Source organism: Lipotes vexillifer, unplaced genomic scaffold, assembly GCF_000442215.2.
Source record: "Lipotes vexillifer unplaced genomic scaffold, Lipotes_vexillifer_v1.1 scaffold397, whole genome shotgun sequence".
NCBI classification, from domain to species: Eukaryota; Metazoa; Chordata; class Mammalia; order Artiodactyla; family Lipotidae; genus Lipotes; species Lipotes vexillifer.
This window is the reverse complement of record NW_006772681.1, coordinates 4,066,219-4,080,205: the sequence shown is the minus strand read 5'-3', so window position 1 is coordinate 4,080,205 and position 13,987 is coordinate 4,066,219. Positions and strand designations below refer to the sequence as shown.

Genomic DNA, 13,987 nt, shown 5'->3' with positions numbered 1-13,987 from the left:
GGAGAGAAAAAACACAGAGAAGTTATGAATGATCTGCTTTGACCTGGTTTTCTCCTGAAGGCTTTGGTCACTGCTGGGCAGTCAAGGATGACTTTGTCTCCACAGAGATCAGGATGTGAGGGGCTCTCCAGGCAACCGGGATATACGTAATTAGCAAAAACAAGGGGCAGGGACACAGAGAATAATAACCCATAAAAAATATTGCCTGAACCAAACTCTGGCATGCATCAAAGAGCTGAGACAAGGCAGGGATTCGTGCTAGAAATCAAAAGACCAGCCCCTCTTTTACTGCCCAAGATATATGTGCTCAAAACCAGGAGATGCCCAGCACTGTAGCAAAAGAGGAATGGGTTTGAAATAAACAATACCTATTTTGAGCATTTTAAAGACTTGTCTGGAAGACAAGGTCAAAGATCCTGCTCCTGCCCATTCTTGTTCCACATGCCCACAGCAGGAGCCAGAAGACTGAGTGCCTGACACGGCAGTGAGACGTCTAGGGGCCCGAGGAACCACTGCCAGGTTCTGGCTAGGATCCCAGACCTTGTTTGAGAAATAAGGGTTTAACTGGAAAACTTTTTGTCTGGTTATATCAGATAAAGATTAGCTGCAATTCTGGCCGTTCTAAAAATTTTACATTACATTAAAAAATATATACGGGGTTGAAACTGATGTCAATTCACAATTTTAAAAGTACAACAAGTGAAGCATGGAAAGGGAGAGAGAGGCAATAGTTCATGGTCAGATTTCTCTGACGAAGGCCTCCACCCAGGGCAAGTCTTTGCTTCCTGCTGTAACTACATTTCCTTTTCTGTGAAATGAGGTAAAGAACACAATCTGTGGACCAGCAGAAAACTAGGAAAAGTTATTCATCAGCGTTACAAAGTCTTATCTGCAGCAGAGCATGAAAAGCTGAAGGTTACTAAGTCATTGTTAGGCTCAGCCAGGATTTAGCACAAATAAGCAGCCCAGAATCCCAAAGGGGAGCCTGCCACAGATCCCTTTCCCACCCTGGCAGGTTTAAGTGTCTATCACCCACTGAGCTGTGAGTACCTTCAGGCTTGGGCAGTTATCTTCCTCAGCATATCACAGACAGAATATGTGGAAATGCCTGCAGAATTCATCCTGCAAACCCATTTTGATTTTCTCTAAAAGTCTGACATATTGAAGGTGGCTTTATTTTAAAACTGCTGGAGACCCTCTTGCAATAGAGGAATACATCCATTACTGTTTGGGGTTGAATCAAAACCTCCCAGTCACGGGCTGGTAGCTGCTTTGGATGTTCCCAGAGAGTGTTCTTTAATCACACTAGATCAAGCCAGTGGTCCTCAAAGAGTGTTCCCTGGACTGGCAGCAACAGCATCACCTGAAAATTTATTAGAAATGCAAATTCTGGGGTCCCTACTCCAGACTTACTTAATCAGAACCTCTGGAGGTGGAGACCAGCAATCTGGGTGTTGAAGCCCTGCAGGTGATTCTGATGCACACTAAAGTTTGAGGACCACTGCTCTAGATGCTGCCTGTGCTTGCTCTCCCTCTGATTCCAGGTGGAGCTGTGAAAACTAAATTAGCTTCCACAGGTTTTCTAATGAGGTCATTACTTACATGAAGCCATAGACTGCAGGGATGAAATCCCAGGAACTGAGAAGGAAGAAGGACAGGCAAACAATTACCACCAGGCTTCCCAAGTACATGGTAGCATACTCCCAAGAGAAGATCCAGAAGGCTTTGCTCTTCACTTTCACGGGTATGTATTGCCGCTGGGAGAGAAGGCAGAATGGTACATTTAAGGATCTCAAGGACAAACAGCAGTTATCAGACTAAACTTCAAGATCCCTCCTGGAAAACACAGGACACAGAATAGGTGAAAATCAAAGGATTGAAAATATATGCTAGGTAAACACTAACCAAAAGAAAATTAGTTTGGTTATTGTTACCAGATAAAACAGACTTTAATGTAAAACGTAATGCAGAGATAAAGATGTTCTATCATGATAAAATGTTCATCAGAAAGATATTACAGCTCTAAACTTGCAGGTACCTAATAACATAGTCTCAAGGTATATAAAACAAACTTGGACAGAGCTACAAAGGAAAAAATATACAAATCCACCATCAGTGGATAACTAGTAGATCTAATAGACAAAAATCAGTAATGAAGTAGAAATATGAATAACACACTTCATGAATTTGTTCACAAAAGATCTTAAAAAACAAATACACTCGGGCTTCCCTGGAGGCACAGTGGTTAAGAATCCGCCTGCCAATGCCGGGGACATGGGTTTGATCCCTGGTCCGGGAAGATCCCACATGCCATGGAGCAACTAAGCCTGTGCGCCAAAACTACTGAGCCTGCGCTCTAGAGCCTGTGAGCCATAACTACGGAGCCCGTGTGCCACAACTACTGAGCCTGTGCTCTAGAGCCCACGAGCCACAACTACTGAGCCCCTGTGCCACAGCTACTGAAGCCCACTCACCTAGAGCCCTGCTCTGCAACAAGAGAAGCCATCACAATGAGAAGGCCATGTACTGCAACAAAGAGTAGCCCCCACTCGCTGCAACCAGAGAAAAGCCCGTGCAAAGCAACGAAGACCCAACTCAGCCAAAAACAATAAATAAAATAAAGTAACAAAATAAACAAATTTATATAATATAAAAAGACAAATACACTTATAAAACAGTGTACCTGGAGAATTCACATTCATTTAAAACATTTTCGGGGATTTATAAAAACTGACCACATACCTGAATCAGGCCATAAAGCAATATCAACAGACTTTAAGGAATCTGTATCATACAGACCCCATGCTCTGACCATAATGCAATTTCTCAAAATCTTTAATAAAAAGATAACCTATAAATACATTAGGAAAGCGTTAAACACTTTTGCAAATAACTCAGGAGTCAAAGAAGGAATGATAATAGATAGCTTTGACGTTAGAAATTAATGGCTGGGACTTCCCTGGTGGCACAGTGGTTGGAAGTCCGCCTGCCAATGCAGGGGACAAGGGTTTGAGCCCTGATCCGGGAAGATCCCACATGCCGTGGAGCAACTAAGCCCGTGTACCACAACTACTGAGCCTGCGCTCTAGAGCCCGTAAGCCACAACTGCTGAGCCCGTGTGCTGCAACTACTGAGGCCTGTGTGCCAGGAGCCCGTGCTCCGCAATAGGAGAGGTCACCGCAATGAGAAGCCTGCACACTGCAACAAAGAGTAGCCCCTGCTCACCACAACCGGAGAAAACCTGTGCGCAGCAATGAAGACCCAAAGCAGCCAAAAATAAATTAATTAATTTAAAAAAAAAGTTATAAAAAAAAAAGGAAATTAATGGTTATAAGAGAATTCCCTGGCAGTCCAGTGGTTAGGACTCCGTGCTTCCACTGCTGGGGGCCTGGGTTTGATCCCTGATCGGGGAACTAAGATCCCGCAAGCAACGCAGCACAGCCAAAAAAAGAGAAAGAAATTAATGGTTATAAAAATACCTTATATCACTATTCATGTAATACAGATAAAACAGTACTCTGAGGGAAACATACAACCATATTAACCATATTTGAATGGAAGGCTGAAAATAAATAAACATCCTTTTTAAGATATTAGAAAAAGAACAGAATACACTTCAAAAAAAAGGAAGGAAATAATAAAAGTAAGAGTAGAATCTGTGGAAACAGAAAACAAAGTTATAACACAGGCACACCTCATTTTACTGCACTTTGCTTTATTGTACTTCACAGATACTGCGTTTTTCACAAACTGGAGGTTTGTGGCAACCCTATGGGCACAATTTTTCCAAAAGCATTTGATCACTTCATATCTCTGTGTCACATTTTGGTAATTCTTGCAATATTTCAAACTTTTTCATTATTATTGTTATGGTGACCCGTGATCAGTGATCTTTGATGTTACTATTGTAATTGCCTTGGTAAACCATGAACTACATCCATACAAGACAGCGAATTTAATTGATAAATGTGTGTGCTCTGACTGCTCCACTGACCAACTGTTCCCCTGTCTCTCTTCCTCTCCTCAGGCCTCCCTATTCCCTGAGACATAACAATATTAAAATTAGGCCAACTAATAACCCTATAATGGCCTCTAAGTGTTCAAATCAAAGGAAGTGTTGCATACTTCTCACTTTAAATCAAAAGCTAGAAATAGGCTAGCCTGAACCAAGATGGCGGAGTAGAAGGACGTGCTCTCACTCCCTCTTGCGAGAACACCAGAATCACAACTAGCTTCTGGACAATCATAGACAGGAAGACACTGGAACACCAAAAAAGATACCCCACATCCAAAGACAAAGGAGAAGCCACAATGAGATGGTAGGAGGGGCTCAATCACAGCAAAACCAAATCCCATAACTGCTGGGTGGGTGACCCACAGACTGGAGAACACTTATACCACAGAAGCCCACCCACTGGAACGAAGGTTCTGAGCCCCACGTCAGGCTTCCCCACCTGGGGGTCTGGCAACGGGAGAAGGAATTCCTAGAGAATCAGTCTTTGAAGGCTAGTAGGATTCGACTGTAGGACTTGAACAGGACTGGGGGAAACAGAGACTCCACTCTTGGAGGGCACACACAAAGTAGTGTGCACATCGGGACCCAGGTGGGAAGGAGCAGTGACCCCAGGAGAGACTGAACCACACCTACCTGCTGGTGTTGGAGGGTCTCCTGCAGAGGCAGGGGGTGGCTGTGGCTCACCATGGTGACAAGAACACTGGCAGCAGAAGTTCTGGGGAAGTACTCCTTGGCGTGAGCCCTCCCAGAGTCTGCCATTAGTCCTACCAAAGAGCCCAGGTAGGCTTCAGTGTTGGGTTACCTCAGGCCAAACAACAAACAGGGAGGGAACCCAGCCCCACCCATCAGCAGTCAAGCAGATTAAAGTTTTACTGAGCTCTGCCCACCAGAGCAACACCCAGCTCTACCAACCACTAGTCCCTCCCACCAGGAAACCTGCACAAGCCTCTTAGATAGCCTCATCCACCAGAGAGCAGACAGCAGAAGCAAGAAATACAGTCCTGCAGCCTGTAGAACAAAAACCACATTCACAGAAAGATAGACAAGATGAAAAGGCAAAGGGCTATGTACCAGATGAAGGAACAAGATAACACCCCAGAAAAAAACTAAATGAAGTGGAGATAGGCAACCTTCCAGAAAAAGAATTCAGAAAAATGATAGTGAAGATGATCCGGGACCTCAGAAAAAGAATGAAGGCAAAGATCGAGAAGATGCAAGAAATGTTTAACAAAGACCTAGAAGAATTAAAGAACAAAAAAACAGAGATGAACAATACAATAACTGAAATGAAAACTACACTAGAAGGAATCAATAGCAGAATAACTGAGGCAGAAGAATGGATAAGTGACCTGGAAGACAGAATGGTGGAATTCACTGCTGCAGAACAGAATAAAGAAAACAGAATGAAAAGAAATGAAGACAGCCTAAGAGACCTCTGGGACAACATTAAATGCAACAACATTTGCATTATAGGGGTCCCAGAAGGAGAAGACAGAGAGAAAGGATGAGAGAAAATATTTGAAGAGATTATAGTTGAAAATTTCAATAACATGGGAAACGAAATAGCCACCCAAGTCCAGGAAGCGCAGCGGGTCCCATACAGGATAAAACCAAGGAGAAACATGCCGAGACACATAGTAATCAAATTGGCAAAAATTAAAGACAAAGAAAAATTACTGAAAGCAGCAAGGGAAAAATGACAAATAACATACAAGGGAACTCCCATAAGGGTAACAGCTGATTTCTCAGCAGAAACTCTACAAGCCAGAAGGGAGTGGCATGATATATTTAAAGTGATGAAAGGGAAGAACCTACACCCAAGATTACTCTACCCAGCAAGGATCTCATTCAGATTCGATGGAGAGGTCAAAACCATTACAGACAAGCAAAACATAACAGAATTCAGCACCACCAAACCAGCTTACAACAAACGCTAAAGGAACTTCTCTAAGTTGGAGACACAAGAGAAGAAAAGGACCTACAAAAACAAACCCAAAACAATTAAGAAAATGGATATAGGGATGTACATATCGATAATTACCTTAAACGTTAATGGATTAAATGCTCCAAGCGAAAGACACAGGCTTGCTGAATGGATACAAAAACAAGACCTATATATATGCTGTCTATAAAAGACCCACTTCAGACCTAGGGACACATACAGACTGAAAGTGAGGGGATGGAAAAAGATATTCCATGCAAATGGAAATCAAAAGAAAGCTGGAGTAGCAATACTCATATCAGATAAAATAGACTTTAAAATAAAGAATGTTACAAGAGACAAGGAAGGACACTACATAATGATAAAGGGATCAATCCAAGAAGAAGATATAACAATTATAAATATATATGCACCCAACATAGGAGCACCTCAATATATAAGGCAACTGCTAACAGCTGTAAAAGAGGAAATCGACAGTAACACAATAATAGTGGGGGACTTTAACACCTCACTTACACCAATGGAGAGATCATCCAAAATGGAAATAAATAAGGAAACAGCGGGGCTTCCCTGGTGGCGCAGTGGTTGAGAATCTGCCTGCCAATGCAGGGGACACGGGTTCGAGCCCTGGTCTGGGAAGATCCCACATGCCACGGAGCAACTAGGCCCGTGAGCCACAACTACTGAGCCTGCGCGTCTCAAGCTTCTGTTCCGCAACGAGAGGCTGCGACAGTGAGAGAGACCCGCGCACTGCGATGAAGAGTGGCCCCCGCTCACCGCAACTAGAGGAAGCCCTCGCACAGAAACGAAGACCCAACACAGCCATAAATAAATTAATAAATTAATAAATAAATAAAATTAAATTAAAAAAAAATAAGGAAACAGAAGCTTTAAATAACACAATAGGCCAGATAGACTTAATTGATATTTATAGGACATTCCATCCAAAACCAGCAGATTACACTTTCTTCTCAAGTGCACACAGAACATTCTCCAGGATAGATCACATCTTGGGTCACAAATCAAGCCTCAGTAAATTTAAGAAAATTGAAATCATATCAAGCATCTTTTCTAACCACAACGTTATGAGATTAGAAATCAATTACAGGGGGAAAAAACATAAAAAACACAAACACATGAGGCTAAACAATGCGTTACTAAATAACCAGATCACTGTAGAAATCAAAAAGGAAATAAAAAAATACCTAGAGGGCTTCCCTGGTGGTGCAGTGGTTCAGAGTCCACCTGCCAATGCAGGGGACATGGGTTCACGCCCTGGTCCAGGAAGATCCCACATGCCGCAGAGCGGCTGGGCCCGTGAGCCATGGCCACTGAGCCTGTGCGTCTGGAGCCTGTGCTCTGCAATGGGAGAGGCCACAGCAGTGAGAGGCCCGTGTACCGCAAAAACAAAACAAAACAAAACAAAAACCTAGAGACAAATGACAATGAAAACACAACAAATCAAAACCTATGGGACACAGCAAAAGCAGCTCTAAGAGGGAAGTTTATAGCAATACAAGCCTACATAAGGAAACAAGAAAAATCTCACATAAACAACCTAACCTTACACCTAAACGAATTAGAGAGAGAAGAACAAACAAAACCCAAAGTTAGCAGAAGGAAAAAAATCATAAAGATCAGAGCAGAAATAAATGATATAGAAACAAAGAAAACAATAGCAAAGATCAATAAAACTAAAAGCTGGTTCTTTGAGAAGAGAAACAAAACTGATATACCATTAGCCAGACTCATCAAGAAAAAGAGGGAGAGGACTCAAATCAATAAAATTAGAAATGAAAAAGGAGAAGTTACAACAGACACTGCAGAAATACAAAGCATCCTAAAAGACTACTACAAGCAATTTTATGCCAATAAAATGGACAACCTGGAAGAAATGGACAAATTCTTATAACCTTCCAAGACTGAAACAGGAAGAAATAGAAAATATCAACAGACCAATCACAAGTAATAAAATTGAAACTGTGATTAAAAATCTTCCAACAAAAAAAAGCCCAGGACCAGATGGCTTCACAGGTAAATTCTATCAAACATTTAGAGAAGAGCTAACACCCATCCTTCAAACTCTTCCCAAAAATTGCAGAGGAAGGAACACTCCCAAACTCATATTATGAGGCCACCATCACCCTGATACCAAAACCAGACAAAGATACTACAAAAAAAGAAAATTACAGACCAATATCACTGATGAATATAGATGCAAAAATTCTCAACAAAATACTAGCAAACAGAATCCAACAGCACATCAAAAGGATCATACACCATGATCAAGTGGGATTTATCCCAGGGATGCAAGGATTCTTCAATATATGCAAATCAATCAATGTGATACACCATATTAACAAACTGAAGAATAAAAACCATATGATCATCTCAATAGATGCAGAAAAAGCTTTTGACAAAATTCAACACCCATTTATGATAAAAACTCTCCAGAAAGTGTGCATAGAGGGAACCTACCTCAACATAATAAAAGCTATATACGACAAACCCACAGCAAGCATCATTCTCAATGGTGAAACACTGAAAGCATTTCCTCTAAGATCAGGAACAAGCCAAGGATGTCCAGTCTCATCACTATTATTCAACATAGTTTTGGAAGTCCCAGCCATGGCAATAAGAGGAGAAAAAGAAATACAAATTGGAAACGAAGAAGTAAAACTGTCACTGTTTGCAGATGACATGACACTATACATAGAGAATCCTAAGGATGCCACCAGAAAACTACTAGAGCTCATCAATGAATTTGGTAAGGCTGCAGGATACAAAATTAATGCACAGAAATCTCTTGTATTCCTATACATTAACAACGAAAAATGTGAAAGAGAAATTAAGGAAACATTCCCATTTACCATTGCAACAAAAAGAATAAAATACCTAGGAATAAACCTACCTAAGGAGACAAAAGACCTGTATGCAGAAAACTATAAGACACTGATGAAAGAAATTAAAGATGATACCAACAGATGGAGAGATATACCATGTTCTTGGATTGGAAGAATCAATATTGTGAAAATGAGTATACTACCCAAAGCAATCTACAGATTCAATGCAATCCCTATCAAATTACCAATGGCATTTTTTACGGAACTAGAACAAAAAATCTTAAAATTTGTATGGAGACACAAAAGACCCCAAATAGCCAAAGCAGTCTTGAGGGAAAAAAACGGAGCTGGAAGAATCAGATTCCCTGACTTCAGACTATACTACAAAGCTACAGTAATCAAGACAATATGGTACTGGCACAAAAACAGAAACATAGATCAATGGAACAAGATAGAAAGCCCAGAGATAAACCACACACCTATGGTCAACTAATCTATGACAAAGGAGGCAAGGCTATACAATGGAGAAAAGACAGTCTCTTCAATAAGTGGTGCTGGGAAAACTGGACAGCTACATGTAAAAGAATGAAATTAGAACACTCCCTAACACCATACACAAAAATAAACTCAAAATGGATTCGAGACCTAAATGTAAGACCGGACACTATAAAACTCTTAGAGGAAAACACAGGAAGAACACCCTTTGATATAAATCACAGCAAGATCTTTTTTGATCCACCTCCTAGACTAATGGAAATAAAAACAAAAATAAACAAATGGGACCTGATGAAACTTAAAAGCTTTTGCAAAGCCAAGGCAACTACAAACAAGACGAAAAGGCAGCCCTCAGAATGGGAGAAAATATTTGCAAATGAAGCAACGGACAAAGGATTAATCTCCAAATTATATAAACAGCTCATGCAGCTCAATAACAAAAAAACAAACAACCCAATCCAAAAGTGGGCCGAAGAGCTAAATAGACATTTCTCCAAGGAAGACATACAGATGGCCAAGAAGCACATGAAAAGCTGCCCAACATCACTAATTATTAGAGAAATGCAAATCAAAACTACAATGAGGTATCACCTCACACCAGTTAGAATGGGCATCATCAGAAAATCTACAAACAACCAATGCTGTAGAGGGTGTGGAGAAAAGGGAGCCCTCCTGCACTATTGGTGGGAATGTAAATTGATACAGCCACTATGGAGAATGGTATGGTGGTTCCTTAAAAAACTAAAAGTAGAAGTATCATATGACCCAGCAATCCCACTACTGGCATGTATACCCAGAGAAAACCATAATTCAAAAAGACACATGCACCCCAATGTTCATTGCAGCACTATTTACCATAGCCAGGTCATGGAAGCAACCTAAATGCCCATTCACAGACGAATGGATAAAGAAGATGTGGTACATATATACAATGGAATGTTACTCAGCCACAAAAAGGAATGAATTGGGTCATTTGTAGAGACATGGATAGATCTAGAGACTGTCATACAGAGTGAAGTCAGAAAGAGAAAAACAAATATCGTATATTAATGCATATATGTGGAACCTAGAAAAATCGTACAGATGAACCAGTTTGCAGGGCAGAAATTGAGACACAGATGTAGAGAACAAATGTATGGACACCAAGGGGGGATAGCGCCGGGGGGGCTGGTGGTGGTGGTGTGATGAATTGGGAGATTGGGATTGACATATATACACTAATATGTATATGTATACATATATACTAATATGTATAAAATGGATAACTAATAAGAACCTGCTGTATAAAAAAATAAATTAAATTTAAAAAAATAAATCAAAAAGAAAACAAAACAAAACATTGAGGCAAGACCGTCTACCAGCAAATGATTATGATTCACTGAAGGCTCAGATGATGATAGTTAGCAACTTTTAGCAATAAAGTATTTTTTAATTATGTACTTTTGGGGCTTCCCTGGTGGCGCAATGGTTGGGAGTCCGCCTGCCAACGTGGGGGACACGGGTTCATGGCCTGGTCCGGGAAGATCCCACATGCCATGGAGCAACTAAGCCCATGAGCCACAACTACTGAGCCTGCGCTCTACAGCCTGTGTGCTACAACTACTGAAGCCTGCATGGCTAGACCCCATGCTCTGCAACAAGAGAAGCCACTGCAATGAGAACCCTGCGCGCCGCAATGAAGAGTAGCCCCCACTCACCAGAACTCGAGAGAGCCCAAGCACAGCCAAAAATAAATTAATTAATTAAAAAGAAAAAAGTATGCCAATGTGTTTAAAAACTGAGGCAAAATGGATACAGTCTATGGAAAACATAAACAAATGGTTCACTTAAAACGCTGGTGTTATTAAAAAACAAAAGGTGGAGATAAAGGAGATGACAATGACCCTTGACTGGATCTTGAACCCCATCTCTCCCCCAAAATGCTATAAAAGTTATGTATAAATTGGGGAATTTAAATTTAGAGTGTATACATTAGATAATATTAATCTCTGAAAGTTAATCTTCTGGGGTTTGCTAACAGTATTATGGTTATGTCGAAGAATGCTCTAGTTCTTAAGAGTTACCTGCTGAGTATTTAGGATTGATATGTCTTATTGTCTGAAACTTTTCTGCAAATGAGTTAGGAAAAGAAAAACGAAAAGAAAACACCCTATATATCTATAGAGATATAGAAAAGGAGAATCCAAATTAAGGGTATTTATTACATTAGTCTTTCAACTTTTGTGCAAGCATGAAATAAAAAGTTAGGGAGGGACTTCCCTGGCGGTCCAGTGGTTAAGACTCTAAGCTTCCAGTGCAGGGGGCGCGGGTTTGATCTCTGGTTGGGGAACTAAGATCCCACGTACTGCGCGGTGCAGTCAAAGAAAAAAAAAAAGTTAGGGGAAAAAGCTAATTCAAGAAGACATAGAAAATTTGAATGGTCTTATAACCATTTAAGAAATTGAATTAGTAATGAAAATTTCTCCCATAAAGAAAAGAGCAGGGGACTTGCCTGGTGGTACAGTGCTTAAGAATCTGCCTGCCGGGGCTTCCCTGGTGGTGCAGTGGTTGAGAGTCCGCCTGCCGATGCAGGGGACACGGGTTCATGCCCCGATCTGGGAAGATCCCACATGACGCGGAGCGGCTGGGCCTGTGAGCCATGGCCGCTGAGCCAGGGCGTCCGGAGCCTGTGCTCCGCAACGGGAGAGGCCACAACAGTGAGAGGCCCACGTACCACAAAAAAAAAAAAGAATCTGCCTGCCAATGAAGGGGACGTGGGTTTGAGCCCTGGTCCAGGAAGATCCCACATGCCTCAGAGCCACTAATCCTGTGCGCCACAACTACTAAGCCTGTGCTCTAGAGCCCACAAGTCACAACTACTGAGCCCGTGTGTCACAGCTACTAAAGCCCATGCACCTAGAGCCTATGCTCTACACAGCAAGAGAAGCCACCACAATGAGAAGCCCGCACGCCACAACTAGAGAAAGCCCATGCACAGCAACGAAGACCCAACGCAGCCAAAAATAAATAAATAAAATAAATTCATTTAAAAAATTCTATCTAGAGATAATTACCGAAAAAGAAAGAGCAGGCCCAGCCAGTTTTACAGGAAAGTTCTAGCAACATTCAAGAAGCAGGTGATTTTAATCTTACATTAACTATTTCACAGCAAATATTATAAGCTTGATACCAAAATCAATTACCGACACAAATGCAAAACTACTAAGTGAAATATTATCTAATTCAACAACACATGAAAAAGATCATGATAAAGTTGTGTTATGACTAGGTTGGGTTTATTCCAAAAATTCAAGGTTAGTTCAAGATAAGAAAAGCTATTGATATATGTATCACAGCTTAAAGGTAAGAACTCATGTCAGTATCTAGATATATACAACAACTACTCATAATAAAAATAACAAACAATAAGATAATTCAGTGGAGTAGCAGGGTATGAAAATAACATACAAATAGCCATGGTGATCATTTTGTAATATACAGAAATACTGAATCACTAGTTGTGGACCAGGAACTAACATAGTGCTGTAGATCAATTATACTTCAAAAACAAACAAACAAACAAACTCATAGAAAAAGAGATCAGATTTGTGGTTACCAGTTGCAGGGGAATTGGATGAAGGTGGTCAAAAGGCACAAACTTCCAGTTATAAGATAAATGAGTACTAGGGAAGTAAAGTACAACATGATAAATATAATTAACACTGATGGATGTTATATAAGAAAGTTGTTAGAGCAAATCCTAAGAGTTCTCATCACAAGGGAAAATATTTTCTTCTCTTTCTCTTTTATTTTCTATCTATATGAGATGATGATGTTTACTCAACTTATTGTGGTAATCATTTCATGATGTATGTAGGTCAAATCATTGTACTGTATACCTTAAACATATGGTGCTGTATGTCAATTATATCTCAATAAAGCTGGAAAGAAAAAAAAGATACAAACAGCCTTCATATGCACAAATAATAGACAATTATAGGACACGATGGCAGAGAAAACATCAAGGAAAATAAAACTTAGAATTAAACTTAACAGGAAATGTGTAAAACCTATTCAAGAAAAATTTCAAAACACTCCTGAAAGACACTAACACAGACTTGAACAAATGTACAGATATCCCCTGTTGTTGTTTAGGATGATTCAACATCATCAGTTCTCCCTAAATTAATTTATAAATTCAATACAACAATGCAATCCCAATAAAAATGCCAACAAGCTGTTTTATGGAATTAAACAAGATGATATTAAAGTTTGCATGGAAAAACAAACATGCAAGAATGCTAGGAAAACAGTGATAAGGAAAAATCATGAAGGGGAGACTAGCCCTATCACACATTAAAATATACTATGAAAGCTGTATAATTAAAATAGTACAATATTGGCACATAAATAGACAGACTAGTAGAATAAAATAGAAAGCCAACATTAGACCAAAATACTTACAGAAACTTAGTATATGCCAAAGGTGGCATATCACTGGGGTACAGATGGACTTTTTAATAAATGGTGTCAGGACAACTAGGTAACCATTTGAAAAAAGAAAAAAATTAGATTTATATCTCACACCATTCACAAGAATTAAACTCCAAATGAATTAAGGAGTTTAGTAAAAAATTAGTCATTTTTTTTTAATGAAACCACGACGTACTAGGAAAAAACATGGTAAATTCATCTTTAACCTTGATGTAGGGA

At 40.2% G+C, this 13,987-nt stretch overlaps 1 protein-coding gene across 2 annotated transcripts in view; it reads right to left on the bottom strand.

The window, feature by feature from the left end:
- PIGU (phosphatidylinositol glycan anchor biosynthesis class U) overlaps positions 1-13,987 on the bottom strand; it is a 123,421-nt gene that overhangs the window by 28,278 nt on the left and 81,156 nt on the right. For both annotated transcript variants that reach the window (XM_007447795.1, XM_007447796.1), the window contains one exon: positions 1,603-1,757. In XM_007447795.1, the coding sequence (XP_007447857.1) occupies positions 1,603-1,757 (155 nt within the window). The remainder of the gene's footprint in view (positions 1-1,602; positions 1,758-13,987) is intronic.